Source organism: Syngnathus scovelli, chromosome 10 (assembly GCF_024217435.2).
Source record: "Syngnathus scovelli strain Florida chromosome 10, RoL_Ssco_1.2, whole genome shotgun sequence".
In the NCBI taxonomy this organism is placed as follows: Eukaryota; Metazoa; Chordata; class Actinopteri; order Syngnathiformes; family Syngnathidae; genus Syngnathus; species Syngnathus scovelli.
The window spans coordinates 6,959,505-6,979,686 of NC_090856.1; the positions used below are offsets into that span (position 1 = coordinate 6,959,505).

General features: G+C 39.8%; 1 protein-coding gene across 3 annotated transcripts in view; it reads left to right on the top strand.

The window, feature by feature from the left end:
* Window positions 1-778: 778 nt before the first annotated feature.
* Window positions 779-20,182, top strand: part of pex5la (peroxisomal biogenesis factor 5-like a) — a 46,510-nt gene continuing 27,106 nt past the window's right edge. For 2 of the 3 annotated variants that reach the window (XM_049721659.2, XM_049721669.2), the window contains exon 1: window positions 797-1,277. In XM_049721659.2, coding sequence (XP_049577616.1) covers window positions 1,257-1,277 — 21 coding nt within the window. In that variant the 5' untranslated portion in view covers window positions 797-1,256. Of the gene's footprint in view, window positions 1,278-20,182 lie in introns of all 3 variants that reach the window. The other variant, XM_049721650.2, reaches the window with a different exon arrangement.

The following is a 20,182-nucleotide window of genomic DNA, read 5'->3' on the forward strand; positions in this document are numbered from 1 at the left end:
CCATATTGCCATTATGCTTCTATGCGAATGTCATGCCTAATCATCAAATATTTATCATAATTATCATGAATCATACCTCTTGTGACTCTTCAAGTGTCCCAGGTAACTGAATGGTGCTTGGGTTTTATTTTGCACAAGGAACAACATAATGCATGCTACGCCACAAGTTAAAATTAGAAACGTTCGTCAACATGCCGATAATGAGCTTCTTTGCAAGGCTTCGCCTGAGCAACGTTGCGGATGCATCGTCAGGAGATAATATAAAGAAAAGTCTTACAGGCCTTCTAATGGAACGCCAGTTGCTCAAAACAGAATAGTTGAGCTCCACTGTAATTGAAATGGTCATTCACAAGGATGTTGCAAACCTCCACTTCATTTAGTCATTTTTACTTGCACTGCAAGATTTCAGTCCATTACGCTGAAGTGTGGTACCATTGTGTTCTTGGTGATTATACTTTCTAAATTGCCTTCAGATATTTAAAAAGTCCCTGCCATGTAGTTTCAAGCTGCTTTGTTTACATGTCATGGTATTATTTTGCTCCCCAAATAGTTTTTTTCCAGCTAAATTAAAATTGGTGAAACACAAAAACAAATGGAGTCTTTTACACTTGTGGATAAAGCCTGGAAGAAAAATAACCCATAAAGTTTGGCCTTCTTATTTCGAGCACCAGATATAAGCTAGAAAATATTTGTACTATGTACATGGAATTCTTAAAAAAAAAAAAAGGGTTTTGACAATTCAAATGTATGAATATAGAACTTTTAAGGAGGCATTACTGATGGCGTGAGAGAGGCGCTCATACGTCAGCAGGGAGGGAGGCACCCACCACAGGGCTGCCTCGGAGGGAGCGCATCCGAACCAGGATGAGGAGGAGCGCGCTATAAGAAGACAAGCGACCCCGGGACAGCGTTCACACAGCAGACTCGACGATGACGAAGAGATGAGGAGAGCGAGAGAGAGCAATGAACTAAGAAGAGAGAGAGAGAGAAGAGCGATCAGGATGACTTATTTTGAGGCTGCGGCGTGAGCGCCCAGTGCGAGAGAGAGGGAGGGACGACCGGGCGAGTTTCAAGTGGCCGGGCGGAGCTGCTGCTTATTCAAAGTGTCACATTGAACACCTGAGCGGTCTGTTTCCTGCCTCATCACCATCCTCGTCCTTTTACTTGACCCCAATGTCATCAATTCTACTTTGAGCCTCGAGAAGTCTGGAACAAGTCCCGACAGTCAGTGACGGAGACATCCGTGACGCCTCAATATGTACCAGGGGCATTTACAGGTAAGAGCCGCTTTTATTACTTGTGCTATTATTATCATGGTTTGCCTTACATTCATTTTTAGTTTGATTTGAGTCATGGAAAATTTGCTGTTGGCAAAATTATATGTCATCCGACCAAGTTCCAAACGAATCGAAATGCCGCCAACGTCATATTTATAGTCAATATTTTCCTATTAAAACACTTGTCATAAACAGACCCGTTTGTAATTCGAAACCTCGCATGTTGAGACCGTCATAAACTGAAAACATGTTTTTAATGATACCGGAGCCAAATTATGATGGATTGAAGAAACACACACATTCGTGCGTGCATGCACGCGCGCACGCACGCACAAACAAACGCACAAACGCAGACAACATACACAAGGGAGCTCAAGGAAGATGCAGGTGCATGTCACGTGTCAACACCTCTGCCAAGTGGGAATCACACTCCGATTTTCCAACATGCAAGTGGGAATCACACCACGATTTTCCAACATGCAAGCTACCCGCGTGACGTCACCCAATCGGACGTCAATTTGCAGACAGCAGAATAATTTATTACATCACCATTGCAGACTGAATAGTGGTGGGAAAATGCTGTAGTGTAACCTTTTTTTTTCATATTATTAATATATTTTTTAAGTTTGAAATTCAGCTTCTGGTGGTGTGGTCTATTTTTGATGCAAGTTTGCAAAGTAAAAAAGATACTTTGCGCTCTCATTACGTAATAAAACACTCCAGTCATTCAAGAGCATTAAAGACCAAACTTGAATATTTTATGACGTATTACTCAAGCATGCAGTGTTCATTGAAAATGCATGAAAAGGCGCTCGACAGCTCACGTCTGATTTTTGGAGACTTATTTGTAACAGCCCAAATGAAATCCTTGTTTTGTGACGAATGGGATGTAACCAAATGTTCCACATATCCATCTGATGTTTTAATTCATGTCATGTGCTCTGATATTTTTAGTTTCCTTTCCCATACCGTTAAGATAAAATGTATTTAGCAAATTCTTTAAACGTAAAGCAGCTACTTCATTTGATGAAATAGATCTTTTTTTCATGTTTGCAATCGCATGCATTATGTTTGATTTTGATATTGTTCCATTGGACTATCAATTGTGTACATATTACGGATGAGTATAAGAATAATGTGAACTGTGTGGACTTTGGAGAAGTTTACGCAAAATTGTGTGCTGTTGATGGCGTTTTACAGAAGCATGTGACATTGGCTTTTAGAAGTAGTAGGAAAAATTCTCCTTTCACTTGTATCACATATTACTGAGCATTTACTTCTGTGCCCACAATAAGGCAACCCGATTTCTCATGCAAGTCTGGACTCCAATAGTAATGATCACAGTAAAAAATTTTAATGAAAAATGTTAGACACAGTTCTCAGTACTCCACAACTGCAAATGGCAACCACAAAGTAAAACCCAAAGTGAGCTTTTGTCATTATTCATTGCCAAATGAGACCTGTGTCTTAATGAACTTACTTTGCTGTACTTTAAAGAGCAGTGCGCCATAAGTCAGTTACTCTTAACAAGAGATATCAGATTTCCTTCTCGACATGGAAATCCGTCTTACCATCACTGTCTGTCAGAGTGTTTTATTGCATTCTGTAAGGAAGCCAGTCCTAGTCATCATATTTCATTTTCGACCGTCTAATTCTGAATGTCTGCACAAGGATGGCGGATGCTTCGACTGTACACAATTGCGGTTGCAGTGTCTCTGTGAATCCGAACATGATAATATAATATCAGGTGGATCGAATGTCTTGGCTATATCTCAGGTTAGACTCGTGACAACTTGGCAGGCAAACAATAGAATTGTGAGCAGAGCTTGATCGGAAAACAATTCTAGACTGCAGACTTCTGTTTCGCTCATCTTTCCTCTGGCGTAAAAATATCCCGGACAAGAAATGTGACAGCATACCCTAAGTAACTTTAAGAAGAAAAAAAACTGCAAAAAAATTAAGCAATCTGGTGTACCTTTTTAGTAAGTACTGGATTGTGTCATCATTCTTGGTCTGACAAATCGTGACTTTACAGTTTGCGGTGTAATTTTTGTTATGGTTTTCCCCCCACAGTATTTATATTTAGAGTAAATTTAATTACGAGAGTGGTTCTATTATGGGCGCAAAATAGATATTGGATTAATGGAAGAGATACTACAAGGCCTTTGGTTGTTTGCTCTGTTAAGCAGAACATGATTACATAATTTGATTGCCATAATGCAAGTCCCCGCAGGGAAGATCTTGGGGGAGTTTATCACTGATCAGAAGTGGATCAAGTCTCTACAGACTCTAGTTTAAAAACAATTCGTATTTAGATGGTAAATGGGAAAATGTAATGTTTTCTGAACAAGAGGAATTATTTGTTTTGAGAGTCGCACATTAGGCTGGATCTAATTCTTAATCTATATTTATTATATAGTGTATATATATGGTCTTACTTTTGACTGTTTGTCTATCTAGTTGAAATAATAGTCAGTAACCTAATGCTTGACACAAATGTTGATCAAGTGCTTCAGTGGAGGATTTAGCAAGCCTGTGCCTTTCATCATTAAAAAGGATTCATTTGCATAGTCCACCAACTAAGTTTTCTTTCTTTACTGAGACCCCTTCACTTACTGTCATATGAAGGAAGACATTTCCATCAAGAATTCTACTACGGCTGAGCTGGACAACTAAAGGTGCGTGGACTGAGGTCTGGCAAGCTATTTTTATCGAGTCAGCTTAAAGTCTCCTTGACGTAATGAACCGTGGTCTTGATTAAAAGCTATTTAATAGGCCTGCCTAGTTCAGGAGCCAGAATAATGAGAGAAATCAGGTGCTCCCCGACTGGAACGAAAGCTCCACAGGCAGAGCTTCTCTCAGAGATGGTAAAAAAGAAGGAACTGTCACTAGATGTGTGGAAGACTTTGTAATCCTGAGTTTATTAAATTTTTAATTTCCTGCCTATATAGTCAGGTGTCCCAATACTTTTGTCAATGTATTATACGTAACTTCACACTAGATTTCTAAAATGGAGCAGGCCTCATCATGACAAATTAGGTCAAGTTACAGCAGGTTAGTTTTGTGAATTTATGGCAAAAATGAAGCAAATTAAAATAAAATAAAAATGAAACAAAACGGAAAAACGCATAAAATGATTGAGTAATGTGGTAGCTGCTTGTTTGTAAGGGAGACGTATCCTCTGACTCAGTTGTTTTAGTACCAAAAGCCATGACAAGTCTGACACAAACATGGAAGATACAACAAACACATTTACTCTGCAGACAAAGACTTAGCGTTGTTCCCCACATTGTTATTAAAAAGCATTCCTGGATATGAGAAGAATTTCCACATAATCAGCCTGGAGGATTTTGTGTTGTCATCCGCAACGTAAGTAGGAGACATCGTCTGTAAGCTGTTTTTATTAGCAATTTTTACCAGCTGAGATGTCATAAACAGCTTCTGAAATGTCATTTTAAAAAGCTTTGTTGTCTCATTTTACTTGTTTAGTGTGAACCAGGGTTCAGATTGTACTTTGCCAAACATACCAAGTGAAATTACAGTACTTGCGTTTATTTTAACTGAAACCAATACAAATGCTGGTCTGAAGATCCAAATTCTTGTAAAATTCAGAATTTCAGTCTTACATTAAAGACCCCTGCCCCAAAAAGAAAAATTCCGAACTATATCCATTGTTATCTGCTTTCTTTATGTAGCTAAAAGTTAACGCAACACAATTTGTGACTAATCTAATTTTTAACTAAAAAAATGTCCGTTTATAGATTTTCTCAACACAGCACCCCCCTCTTCTGCCTGCAATTGAGACTCCGTGTAATAAATTAAAAAGACTCAAATGCACTGGTGATAAATCAATTTGACCCATAGTAGATTCCCTCTGTCTTGTTTCCAAGCGCGTGAACACAGCAGCCCTGCGAGCCCCACATGGCAAGTCCCCAGAGTTACTGTACAAAGCCCCATTTTTTCCCCTCACAAAAGTAGGACACGCCTCAGCATCTTTGTAACTCGGAGCAGAAGGCCGTGCAAAAGAATAGGTGGCCCATCTATCTCTCTCTTCTTCCCAAGCCATTCATAACAGTCATTCTTCAGCAGGGAATTAATTTGCTCCAGAAACCAGGAGTCTCAGCGCTCAAGTTGAGGCGCCATGTATTTGGTCCTCCGAAGATTGCTGACGAGAGCACTTGATAAACAAATATGTGCTTCAGTGTGGCAGATGTGAACAGGATCGTCATATACTGTACTTTATCTCTTGGGGAAAATGATTGCTTGTCTAATATGGCATAAAAATCATGTTGTCGCACCTTGTTATGAAAGCACTCATCCTTTTTCCTCCAACAGCTTTTCACAGATAAACAGACTTCCTTTTCCACAGTGGTAGTTTGAATGATAATGTGCTCACGATAACACAGAAAGTCCTTAACTTGGATTCACGGGGATGGAAGTTCAAGGGTGTAAGATTTGGTGCTGACATTTATAGCCACTGGGTGAATCTTATCAACTTGTGGAGATTTTATTACTAAGAGGGAGGGAACTCGAACATATATTTATATATTTTTCTTCGTTTTGATAGCTACACAACAAAGACATTAAAGAAGGTAAACGGATGTGATTATATGAGTTGAACTATAATCACACCACATATTTTGGAGTGCAGTCAAAAGAGCAGTCTGTGTGCAAGGATTGAGTTGTCTTGCCGTTAATGGGTAGGCACCAAACTGCAAAGAGTGCAATTTGGGAAGAAAAAAAGGGTAGAAAATGCCATGTTTCCGTAAAATGGAATCCAAGGACAGCAGATTCAATGAAAACAGCAGCAGTTCCAGAATTGAACCCTGTGGAACACAAGATGTCTGTATTGTGTTTACGTGAATGGTCAGACAGATGAGACTGTCAATCTGTGGTTGTGATAGTCCACAGAAAGTTATTTTCCAACGGTTTGACTTGTTCAACACACTTTGGAGTTAAAGTTAGCTCCGCCCACCACAAACCAAGAGATTTTCACGTTTCTTTTTTTTCACACTGAATTCCGACTAGATGTTCTAAAAGGAGACTTGCTATTTAAAGGGTGAACAAGAGGGACTATTATTTTCAACTGTCAAGAAAATACATTATTTTATGATTTAAAGTCTCCCGGATACAGTTACAACCTTTCTCGTCAGACCTCTGAACCTTTATCTGAATTTTGCCCTGACAATGAACCTGCTAGAAGGGGCTGACTTACTTTTTATTCATTCAGTTCACAACTTCCCGTTAGGCGAAAAACCAAAAATTAGGATGAGAAGATTCAGGATTAACTCAGCACATACTGAATTCATTTTCTGCTTGCTAAACTAAACAGTGAGGGATAATACTTTATTTGTTAACAAATGCACATTTAATTTATCGTCGAGCGCAAAAATTGCAGTAAGAGAACTGGATCAGATTCACACATTCAAAAACCTGCTTTGAAAACATCACCTTTGTCTTCTTCTCAGCTGAGGTCGACTCGGCCCAGCTTTTTTGCTGAGAGAATCTGCTTTATGCGCCTTGAGCAAGGCTCATCTTTTGATATGCCGACTCCTAACATTGCACCTCCAGACAAAAGGTCTTTTCTTTCTATGTGCTTGTCATACAAACGGAAGAAGATACTCTGTAAAAAAAAACAAAAAAACAATGCATAGTATGTGTATATGCAGTCGTGCAATTAATGGCAACAAAAGGCAGCTTTCATATCATGAAGGCGCACACGTGAAAGAAATTTTTCTATTGAGTTGTTTGCCGCGTCGATATTGCTCAATGCTGACTAGGTTAAAGAACATATGCCGCTTAACACTTTAGCTAAATCAGTGTGACAATCGACCATGTTTTGCCAAAACAAATTCACAGCAGCTGTTGTTCCAATCCAGCCTGTTCGAACTGTCAGTCACACCTCCCCGGGGGGGCCGTGTGAAAGTCAGATAGGAAGCGCAGAGTCAGAGATGTGAGGTTGTGATATTGCATATGGGGGAATTGATGAGAACTGTCTGGTCAGATGAATTCAACACAGTAAGCAATTGCTGTTGTGAGACAGCGCTCGAAAAGCAACCTTTGTGCATTTCCAAACAACGTTTATGTTAGCGGCTGTTTGGGATGCTTGCGTGCATCACTCCGTGAGTGACGGCCAGGCGCCTCACGAATCCAAATACCATACGGGTAATGAATTCCCTGGCAAAAGTTGAGGGCTGGCCTGCGGGGTGGATTGTGGCGTGCAGATGGTATGTATGCTGAGTTCAAGGGTACACCAGCTGAGCGGACGCAAAGGCAGGCAGGTTTCGCAACCAAGACACGATCGCTCTCCTGGAGCCATCCCGCAGGCTGTGATCCAACTCAAAGTTTATATTATGTGTTTATAGGCACGGCTCACAAGTAAAGATCACATTTTCTAAATGCATCCGTGCATCTGTTTGCCCACAAGCAGTCATGCTCACACAATTAGAACTAATGAGAGAAGACACAGACGTGTGATTCATATTTACCTATAAGACAGCATGGTCACCAGCCTGCTGATGAAAGGGTCAAAGGGCATGCCAAGTTTGAGCTGTTGGTGGTTGTGTCTAGCCTGTGCCACAACCAGTCAGACTGCATAAACCAAATGTGCCACTATGGTTTGTGTGTTAATGGATTAGAGCAGTTCAAACTACACCAGAATAAATTCCTTGCATCTTCTTAATAAGATTATTCTGATTATTATTAGCAATATGGCAAATAAAATTAACCACAAAAAAATCACTGCAACTAATCGCGCATGACAAATGTTAGAAATGCTTGCATGCATAACAAAAGTGCAACAGAAAAAAAACCTGAGTGTTCAAAGATGTCTTGTTACAAGGAGATCACATTTCCTGAATTTGGCTAAGTATCTTAAAATCTACACATGATATGTGGCAAAAGGAATAGATGCTAATAGGGGTTATAGTATGAAAAATTTACTTTGAAATTGTAACTAAATTAACAGTACCACCTCAAATCCAGTTTCTCAGTCTATAACTTTGCAACTAGGCTCGGCCAATATAAAGAGATGGACTTCAGGGACTATGATGTCAAACTCAAAAGGTAAGCAGAATTGCACAAATTTGCATTAACTAACAACAGCATTGTGTTCTGGTGATTAGCCAATAGTTGAATATTCTGCAAAATCGTTGACGTGGGCACAGGAACTATTTGATAATAATAATAAATGGAACAAACATGTCAATGACCATGCAAGGGTAGCTTTTGTCATTTGGTCAAATGTGACAAGGTTCCTGGGATCACAAAAAAAAACAGGGTCACCAAAAACCACAGACCCATCACATTGTTTAAAGGTGTGACAAGCCAAACATTGTTCTTTTGTATCTTCCAATTCATTCCCTTCTGTGTGTAATCCATCAATGCCAGAGGCAATGAGTGTCTGCGTGTCCATGACACTGTTTGTATCACTGCACTGAGGCTTGTGTGCCATTAAGAGCTTTGCTACCCAAGTGATGTCTCAGTTGAATAACAGATACCACAGTTTGTTGCTATTTTGGGCTGGTGAAGCTTTTTTTTTTGTGCGTGTTTGGGCCCCTTAGTTAAGGTGAGGACAAAAATTTAAGACCTTAAGAAGCAAAAAATGTCTGGATTAGCCACAGTATGAATATACCCCCCAAAAATCTTATAAAAAAGGTCATAAAGAACACTCACTAGTATAGTCAGTAAAATGCCACTCATTCAAAGTTGTCAGTACATCTAAAAGTCACCAACATTCACTTTGAGCCTTTTTTTAGCATCATCCAGGCTTGGCACTGTTAAGGGAAGAACAAGATCCATCTCCTTTGTCATTGTTGTCATCCAAACTGGTGAAGAGGCATGCTCAACCTTGAGCAGAAGCACTCAAGCCTTTCTGCTTTTCACATTCCATTTCCTGCTCCTCGCTCTCATGCCGCCCTAACCTCAGGAACGCTCGCATGTCAATTAAAGTTGATCTCGAAGACATCATATACTGTACAGTACCCCTAGGGTGGGAAGACCGACTTCCATAGAAAAGGTCAGGTTTTAATGATGGTGTGGCAAGAAATAGATATATAAGGAGTAATGTTGGAATGTTTGACCTAAAAACAACATACGACAAATTATCGCACGCATTTTCCGTTTTGTTCTCCCAATCTGTTGTCGTTCATCCCATGGGTGCTTAATGGGATTGAGGTCAGTGCTCTCTGGTCGTTCAAAGCCAAACTCATCCAGTCAGAGTAATCTACCTTGCTTTGTGCCTTGGGTGCGGTCATGCCGGAATAGAAAATAGCCTTCTCAAAACTAGAGGGACTTGTCCAAATATTCAGAAAGAATTAAGGGCTGTCCCAAGACTTTTGTCCAGCCCACACCCGATCTCAAGCTTTGTGTAGTGACTGAAAAATGACTTCCTTTCACGCTACAGTGCCTCGCCTTTGCAGAGTGAAGAACTTGAGGGGAAAATTGGAGTGTGATCTATGACTCCTTAGCGCTTCAGTGGCACAATCGCCGCTTTAGATTCAAAAAGGAACTATGTCATGAAACGCTTGGATGATGCTTCTCTTGTGTTGTTTCAATGTTTTTATATAGTGATGAAAATGGAATTCAAAAGTTAGAGAGTCAAACTGACGAGTTTTCCATAACATTCTAAAAATTCCTAAATTTGTGTACTAACCTGATGACGCATGACGGACTGACTCATTGATGACAGTTCGAGTATATGACTATTTCCAATATTTCCAATTTCAAACAATTCCACTAAAATTGTTGCTCATCTATTAAAGATATATAGATGGCAGATTTGACTTATGTAAATGTCTATAGTTAAATTCCCATCTGCAACTCATACATGCATAATGAGCAACATGTTCCAAGTCCCCCCCCCCCCCCCCGTTCAATGTTACATAGCATCATTCTCATTGTAGAAATGCAAATCCGAAAGGCTCAATACTTTGAATAGCGAGCTAATGCATTCTTGTACTGTTATGACTATCAGCTCAGACTTCAATCACTACAAGTGGGCCTAAAAAAAAAAAAAATCTACAAACCATTAGCATTTCCATGATTGTATTGCGATCCTCTCAGCATTTTTTTTTTTTTTTGCCTCATGAAGTTTTCAAAAAGCATCCAGTCGCAGGCTGGCAGCACTGAGAGATGCTAATAAACTAAGCTAGAAGACGTGACTATCTGCACCTTGGAAGCTCCTTGTGTAATCAGCACCACCACTTGCATCTAATCATGTATGAGGGGCACCCATGATACACACACACATACATATAGTGGCACTGTGGATGATCAGTGGAGAAATTGCCCTTTGATGGCTCCTCAGTATGGAGATTTATTCTGAAAAGGAGACTCTGGCGTGTGTGCACCGCGTGAGACTCAAGTGACCTGGCGTGAGAAAATGGTCGTGCTGAATTTCATTCACGCTGCTGAACGTTTAACATTTGATGGGTCGTTCACATGCTTTTCAGTATGTTCAGCTGAATGACATCGTACGAGCGTAGCAGGTTCAATTATGCAGCACTAACCTTATGACAAATAGATCACATTTCAAAAAGATTCGCTTTGAAAACTTTAACTCTGGGATTTTGAAATGAGGACTGCCTCAGTGGATATGAGCCTCCATTCAGAGAACAAAGGAACAAATTGAAGCAGATTAAATCTTAATGATAGCAGATTAGACAAATGTCATATTTTTGGGAACAGCAGCGGTGTGGATTAGTGATAAGTGACAACACCGCAGGTCTTTAAAAGGAATTCGGTGCAATATTGAGAACATGCTAGTTGGTGTCTATGTTTCTCATTGTGGAGTCTCCTGGTGTCTCAGAAAGCTGCTGTAGCTGTGTTTGGCTTAGTGAGAGCTGTCCTATCAGCACATTAGGCTTCCTCAGATAAATGGCTCAAGAAGGAAATCCTGCCACAGATACTTTTTGATCCCTCATTTTTACATGCAGTAAAATATATCTGGACAGCCTAACCCATTGGCAGTTGGAAGAATTATTGAGTTTAAAGGAGGAGATAGGAATAGAGCGGAACTCGCTCAACCCGGCCGTCACATTTATTTATGTATAGTTAGCACTTCACTGTTGATAGTGAAGGTATTTTGATTCCTAAGTCTATGTGATCCGTTTAAAAGTATAGGCATCACATTCAGTGCTGCTGATTTTGTTTAGATAGACCGAGGGCACTATTTGACCAAATCTGGCGGAGCACGGGACATAAATCTGTGGCGTGTTAGACTGACTGGCTGTTGGCGATTTCGAAGATGCACGCAAGAAGGCCTATTCCAAAAAGGGGTGCGTGCGCCATTCTGGGTGTGAACACAGACAACTTAGTTTGCTGCTATTCAAAGTGGCTCTTCGCGTTCCAATTAAATGCGACATTTCACGGAAGTTACAGTTACCATTCACAGCACAAGTAAGGCTGCACGTCTTTTTGTTGTGGTTATAATTTCACACCTAATTTTCACTTGCACTGGCAACAGCCACCCAAGTTGGTTTGATGAAAATCTATTGAAGCACTTTTCAGGTCTACTAATTAATTCAGTTCAAATCTACAATGAATTCAGCCCCTACGCCAAATGCATAAATCTGCGTGTATTTTTTTTTCCCACTAAAATGCACACAAAGATAGATGGGTGCATATGCATCCTTTTCATCAGATGTAAAGCAGCACAGATGCATCATCGGCTTTTATCGTCACGAACCGCCCTGATTGACATGCCTATCTTTAGCCATGCATTGAATTCCACATCGTTGTGCAGTAAACAGGCAAAAGAGATATGCAACTAAGTGTAAACATCATCAGAAATAAAAGGACGGTTTGATCTGAGCTATTACACAGAATAACGATGACTGAAAATAATAGTTGGATGACACATTGGATGGAAAATTGTTCGTGAAGCCGGCATCTGCTGTAATGACTTTTCAAAGACATGTAACTCGAGATGGTTTATGAAGGTTGGGCACACTGTGGAAGGGGACAATGTCATTTCTTGCTTTACAAGAAAATGCACGTGTCAGCATTTTTATGACACGAGAGGTCATGTGGATAAAGTAAAACTCTCGCTTTGACTGGTTTCACAGAGCACATCCAGTAAAAGCTTTTACAAGTACAAATGATTTGCTAAGTGCATGATTGCTTCATAACGGTCCCCCGGGGAAGCGATGCTGTAAATTACGCATGTTCATTTAGGATTTTGACAGCTCCTTGGAATTTTTGCTGAACAAAAACATTTATGACAAATGATATTAATTTCGGTAATGCCAGCAAATGGCCACTGAATAGGATCCTTTGCTCTTATATGTACTTCAATCTCACACAAAATATTCATCTAATATCAGTGTTGGTAAGTGGATTTTTTTTGGGGCATCCATCCGTTATTACATCTCCTTTTATCAGAATATTTTATTTCCTCATGTCCAGAGCTCTTATGGGGTGTCCTGAAGTCTTTACTTATGAAAACTGTTCAACCTCCCGTCAAATTCCGAGATTCCACAGTAATTGCTTTCGCCCAAACCGTTACACCCTTCGGTCTTTTTTGCGAAATGAATCGAGAGAGAGTGTTAATTTCCTCTCTCGGCATGAGAGAGGATCTTGGAACAATAAGCCCTCACTAGCAGCCCATCTCGTTAGGCCTGTGGGGCTGCCGATCCGCCCCAGCGAAGGATTGGTGAACAAGAGGCAGGCTGATACAACAGCATGGAGGAGGAGTTGAGTGTCAAGGCTCCAAGAGAGGCAGTGCGCATGGTTTTAATCAAGGCGGGCAAGTGGAACATCATTTCAGGAGACCTACACTTGACCTAGGATTTTCAGTGATATGCTTAGCAATGCATGTCTGAAGGAAAAAAAAAAAAACCTCACACCCATTATGCAGTTATAAAAGCATTTCCAACATGACAATCAAACATCGGGGCTAAAATATATTAATAGTGTGTATTGCATCATATTCTACATAAATTGTTGGAATTAGATTTTGTTTATCTACTGCAGAAATTAAATCATAAGAAATTGAGGCAACCGACCCACATGGAACAGACACTAACAAATAACTTTGGGTTAGAAATATGATATTGAAAAGCCTTTAAATCTTCATAGAAGAAAAAAACCCACAAGAGTTGGTTACATCATCTTCCTAAACCTAAACTCTTCTGAGCGATGTAGTAAATAAAACAATGAGCTAAGAAATTTAATAGGCGAAAATGGATCTGCATGGGCAGACCTTCAGGGCTGACCAGTTTCTTCTTTGAATTTGAGCTTTACAACACTCGTCGGACAATTGAGCATTCATTAATTTGTTCTCCAACTATTTTTCAACAATTTAACCTGGTTAATATTGCATCAAAATGACAGATAACACAGGAGGCATAACATGTTTTACAGTATCAATAAACTTTACCATTTTGAAGTCTCAGTGGAGTCTTGAAAATGCCTATCAACTTATGATAGAAAATCTCAACAGAAACTCCATTGGCTGTAATGGCAATAATTTAAGATTTATAGATTCACTCTGATCCTTGTTCATAGCGACTTGACAACACCCTTCCTCATCCTGCTCCTATTTCGCTCTCCTTGCTGCTGACGCTTCCAAAGCTCTTAATTGGCCAGTCACCCAAGGAAAAAAAAAAAATGCCTCATGGGCTGGTGTCTGAGAACCTGATTACTTGGTGTGTGTGTTTATTTGTGTGTCTAGGCGCGCATATGTGTTTGGCATTGAAGTCATCATTTGTCATGGCTAAAAAAAAGGATGTTTTTATATCAATAATAATCTGTCATAAAATGCTTGTATGAGTGCACTCAAGGTTTACAGTAATTGATGTCTTATAATAGTCGATGTCCATCTTTGTAAATCGAGGCTACGGAAGGAAAAAAAAAAAATAACGACAGCATTTTATTAACTCCTGGTTGTCTAGAAGACGCCATCACTTTTCTCCCCTCTCTCCTTCTGTCGTGCCATAAATAGCTTACAATCTATTTTAGTACAACAGGACTCTTGAGATCAAGCAAACGAAAAAATCTTGGAGTGAATTTTTAGGTGCCTATCCAAATGATAAAAGGCACATTTTCTGCTTGAAGTCAACTCAACGATCGCTTTGAGACAAGCTACCAACTCCAAAATTGCGTAATACGGACTGGTGTTTTAAATGGTTAGTGCTGTCCACTTCTCAGTTATAATCCCCGACGGCACACTGCGGCTAATGTCTTTGTAATTGAATGGAGGCTAGATCCGCATCCCTTGGTGCGAGAGGGTGATTAAATCAAAACGAGAGGCGAAACACACAAGGGGTAAGAAAGGCGTAATTTGCAACGGCTGCTTACCAAGCACAGTTATAAAGTCATCCGAAGATGTCCTGCATGGAGGGCAGCGGCAGGAAACTGGGAGTGAGAAAGGAAAGTGAGAATGTATTGCCGTTTTCCGAGCAAGTCGCTAGTAATCAGGTTACGCTCGCTTCGTGCTCGGAGGAGATCTTCTTGCTTTTGCTGCCATCCCTCATCATTAGCGGCTGCAGGCCAAGCTGCGGGCAACATGGCTATAGTGTAAGTAATGACTCGGGCAGGCTGCAAGAGGGCCTTTGTGTCCTTGCTTGCCAGTTTTCCTTAATGGGAAGGTAATGGGCAAAGAGGAAATTGGCCACGGGAGCCGGGAGACAGCTTTTGTTCTGTCAAGAGGTGACGAGTTAGTAAAGAGGAAGGTGGCTGAAGTGGAATTCCACCTCGGTGTTAGCGGCCACCCTCCATTGGCTTTCATTTCCTCTGTGCCAGGCCATCATGGTCTCCCCTTTAAGCTCTTGAAGTCACTCAAACTGAACAAGTGTGTGTGCTGTCCGGGAGAAAGGAGGATGAGATTTGGCTTATACACAGTGGGGAAAATTAAACAAGATGTCAGTACAAAAAAAAAATCTCCAGCTTTATACTGGATCCTCCGAAGCGCCAAACAATTTGGAGTCTATCCAAAATATCTCGAGACTAAAATGAGCATCTGAAGGATTAACGGCATACAAGTTTTGCTTTTTTTGTCAAGCATAGAGCCACAAATTAAATTTAATGCAAAAAAATAAAAGCTAATGACTGGCACAAACTGACATAAATGAGTCCTGTTATGTCTTTGTGTTATCTTATTTTAGTTTTGTGTCTGAAAGTTAGAAACATTAAAATGTTACTTGGCTGTATGGTTAGAAAATGTTTTAAGGGCATTAACAATTCAACATGCAGCTTTGATATTGAATGCTACATATTCATTTTGCATCATAACAGGATTGCTTCATTCTTTATGATGTGAATAGTAAGAGAACCTCATCAAGGGCTAAATCAGCTTCTTTTAATCTGCTGTAAGAGTCAACTACATAAATCTGGAACTGAAGAGGCCATGAAAAAGTATTTCCCCCATTAAAAAATGTGACCTTTTGATGAAGCTATAGCTGAAGGGTGTAATAGATTGAATTGGCTTCTCCTTCCCTTTGGAATTCATCCCTTGAGTTATTTACAAAACCCTGAAAGCAACAAGACCTGAAATAGTCACTGTCATAATGAAGAAATATCTCTCTGCCTCTCCACGACAGTTATGGTCTTATTTTCTTTTAAAGAGTCCAGTTTTATTTGTGAAAAGTGACATTTATTGACAAACTGAGCAAAGTAAGGTTTGTTTAGTGTTTATATTTCTTTTCTGTTATTGATTACATGCAGTTGCAATTACGGTGGCTTTGGAAAATGGAACAATACAAGAGTCCAACATTTCTATATGGTCTCACTATACTGTAATTGCTTGTTTCAGTCTGACCTTGCTGCTAATAATAGTTCATCTAATCCTGCATGTTTACAAGTTTACCTTGAATTGAACACTTTTCACTGCTCCAATTCTATTACAAGTAGAAAAGACACAAAAAATGAGCAGAAAAACAAGGCTATCATTTGGCGCCATGTTATCTAATAGCTCAGAAGTCTCAAGAGGTTCCATGGAGCTTGAGAGGAAGCGAGGTGAGACGAGAGGCTGTTGAAAAGAGCTGCACACACCGCAAAGGGTATCGCTCGACCCTTGGAGAGGCCGCGAGAGCACGTTAACACCCGCCTCCAACGTGTCACAATCAGAGACAAGGGAGCCAAATGAAATGCAACTCAAACATGCAAATTCAAACCATATGGACGCTCACCAAAACATCTGTTACTCCTACTGTAATCGAAAGCTTGATTTATGTGTCCGCCATTGATTACCCACTAAGACTGACATCGATGATAAAATGCATTTCTAGCTGACTGGTGGAATCGCATGTGCAGTGCACTCCGAAATAAGCCAGATACTTTGATTTCGTAACAAGACACAAAAATACATGGTCATAATTAGAACTAAATTATGCACTGCAAATAAATGCGCAAGTAAGCAGAGTGGAAACATCAGCAAAATCCTACCAAATAACAACCTCATTAACAAAAATTTTTAAAAAATCATTAGTCAAAAGCTATCCACAGGAGTAACACAAGTGGGAGGGGGGGAGGAGCCAACACTGTGTTTAACACTGCGGGCTACATCCTACACTGATGTCAACACTTCCTAGCTATAGTCCACCAATTCTTTTCAGCCACTGGATACCAGTGTATCCATATTCATGAATGAAACATACATCACCTGGTGTAGGATGCCAGTTGCCCTAAGGCGAGTGTGTGTCCAGTACAAGTTGAAACTGACATGCTTTTTACATGCTCTGTGATCCCATGTTAATATTTAATGAGACGCGCCCGGTGTTTCGCGTTTCAGTGTATGTCTCTGAGGTCTACACAGATTCCAAACATAATTTTCCCATCAAGGTTGGAACGTTTCCGAGTGTTAAGTTAGGGAATCAAATTAATTAAAAGTAGAGCAACCAAGTTTTGTGCTTGATAATATCAGTAGTTGTATTTGTGATGTGCTATATAATGCTGGAGGAGTTTTGGCCTCATGGGCCACTGTTATGTCAAGGAAGAACTACTAATGCATGCCTAAAGTGATACTGTCTTCAATTTTCAGTGTTCAGAGATGTTAAATTATCATTAAACTTCAAAAAGCAATCACCTCGGAAATGCAATGACAACAGTGGCAACACGCTCTGGCAAACAAACTGCTCAGCAAGATGCCACTACAAACCCAAACTGGCTGTTTGGCCATTTTAGTTTGGCACACAGTGGGAATCAGAGCCTCCCCCCCCCCCCCCTCCCCTAATATCTGTTTGTACGTATTTGCTCAGCTGGCCCACAAAACAGCCGCCTGAACACCGCAAGGGTCCTTTTGTCGCCATCTACCCAAATCACAAACTGCTGTGCTGAAACAAGGCTCATAGGAAATTGTGTGTGTAATTTTTCTCCTTCTAAATCTAATAGGGGGACAATTAGAACTTGTGTGGTGGATGAAATTGCGCTTAATTATTCCTCAGTTAATGAATGTGTGCTCAATATAAAGATAAGCGGCATAAGCTCTATGTGGTAAAGTGTGTGGGGTTAGATAATAGTTTTTCTTTCCCAACAAGCCAGACTTTCATTGCTGTTTCCAAAGACCAAGTTACTGCGGTCCTATTAAAATAAAAGTACTTTCAATTCAAGATTCCATTTCTGATCCTTTAGGTCCACTGTCATTGTTGTTCATGTTGAAATAATGAATATTACAAGTTAGTCACTTTTGCTTGTGGTATTTCCCATATTCACTCTGAGCACTGCATATATTGTAAGCCCTCCTGAATTAATGCCAGTGCCTGAAAATGTTCTAATCATTTCTAATAATAATAAAAAGCATATAAAATACCACTGAAACCTTTTGTGTAAACCAGGTGTTTGTTGGCATAAAAGAAAGCTCCCTGCCAAGCAAACACCCTGGTAACCTGAAGATAAGTACAGTGCTACAGTCCAAGCAATTTATGAGTGGAATGATTCACTTGAACACAACCCTCAGGCACCGAAATAAATAAATGAATACATAGATTGAAAACATAGCGAGAAAGCCGATTAGTTTTTATTTATGGAGTTATAAATGCAACATCCTCGGTAAGCTCACTACTGTGACCGTCATTTAATTTATTTTTAATTACCGGGTCATCAGACACATTGGTAAGGATTAATTATTTAATGAGTCACTGGTACATACTTCATGAGTAGCGAGTTGACTGGTAGGATGTCCAAAGCATCAGGCAATATTTTCTGTAGCTTTGACTTATAGCAATTATCCATCCATCTTCTGAACCGCTTAGTCCCCACGGGGGTCGCGGGCACTTATAGCAATTATTCAAATTAAAAGTATACAAAAATAAAAATAAACTCTTAGCTTTATGATTAGTGAGGAGGGGTTATGAATATTGCCATGTTCATTTGACTTGCATATCTATATTTCATAACAGTAACTGTCTCAACTATAAAATGAAATCAACCCATAATAATAATAATGATTAGAAGAAGAAAAAGAAACACTTTAAATGCACATAAAACACAAGCTGGCTAACAGAAAATTTGAACACATCCAAAATTTCTTTGCATCAAGAAAAACTGACAGTTTGCAACATTTTAGGAACCCTGACAAAATACCAACAATCACTACATGTGCAAACACCCACGGCTCAGTGAGCTACGGGCTTTACAGATTAAATAAGATTCAAAAGGAACTGATTAGCGAAGAGCAACGAACCCATCATGCTATGTCTCACGCTTGCAATTATGTGCACAGATGGGAGGATCACAATGAAATGCTAGAACAGCTACAATGAAATGAGGTCATTTGCGCTTTAAGTACAAAAGAATGTTGCTCATGACAAAAACAGTTGGGATCATGAATAATGTGAGCTTTTCAAACTCAGGCTGCTGTATTTAGTCAGCAATAAGCTCGTGTAAAATTGTAGCAGATGCTTGTTTTAGTGAGAAATTACGTCAGGCTAGTATGACACATGATTGGCATTTGCCAATCATTGGCAAAGAAATAAATTTTCTTAATTTGTCGACAGCCTCCCTTCGAAACTCGTCTCAGCACGGGCCAACCCTTCGTGACAGTGATGTATGAGCCGTGTCGCAAACGCAGCAAATCCTCATTATATCACTCCTCAACACCAGGTCAGGGTGTAATTTTCACTCACACATTACGCGTGCCACCAAGATTCTCCATTCATTGCAAGACGCGATCCTCATCAAGTTCATGAAAGGCAATTAACAGTGGCAGGAAATGTCACAGTGAGGAAAAAAAAAAAAAAAAAAAAAAATCTCATTAGTGGTTTCATTGGATATGAAATGACTGCAATAAAATGAAGACAACATTTATAAATATCAGCAAGGCTTATCCCGAAGCCCTGCTGGATGTCAATTATTGGCTGTAATACTGTATAAGACTCACACAGCGAGAGTGTGTGTTTAATTGGAAACACTCTCGCCCTAATGAGTGACTATTCGAGTACCACTCTTCTAGCTTTCTGTCTGCTGAGCAGAAGAATCTGAATCATTTTTATTTGCCGTGTTTTAGTAGTTACTTGTGTTTTTGCAAAAAGGCTAGATATATACATTTACGGTGTCATGATGATCAAAAATAGAATTGGCCAGATAATCGGAGTGACACTGCTACAGCATTGAAAATAGTCATATTGAACAAGCGGTATACAAAATGGATGGATGGATGGACAGTTCTTGTAACACTTGTTTAAAAAAATACTGTATTTTCCGCACTATAAGGCGCACCTAAAATCCTCAAATTTTCTTCATAGCAGTGCGCCTTATAATTCGGTGCGCCTTATATATGGACCAATATGGATTTGTGGATGAGTACTAATTTATTAAAGTAAGCTTTACGTGTTTGTGTGTTGTGTGATATTAACGTTTGAGCAACGTTGAGTTATTGATATATTGTTACTGTTTTCACTATTTCGAGTGTTGCTATATTGTGATTGCGTTAACGTTTGAGCAACGTTGAGTTATTTATTCTATGCGCC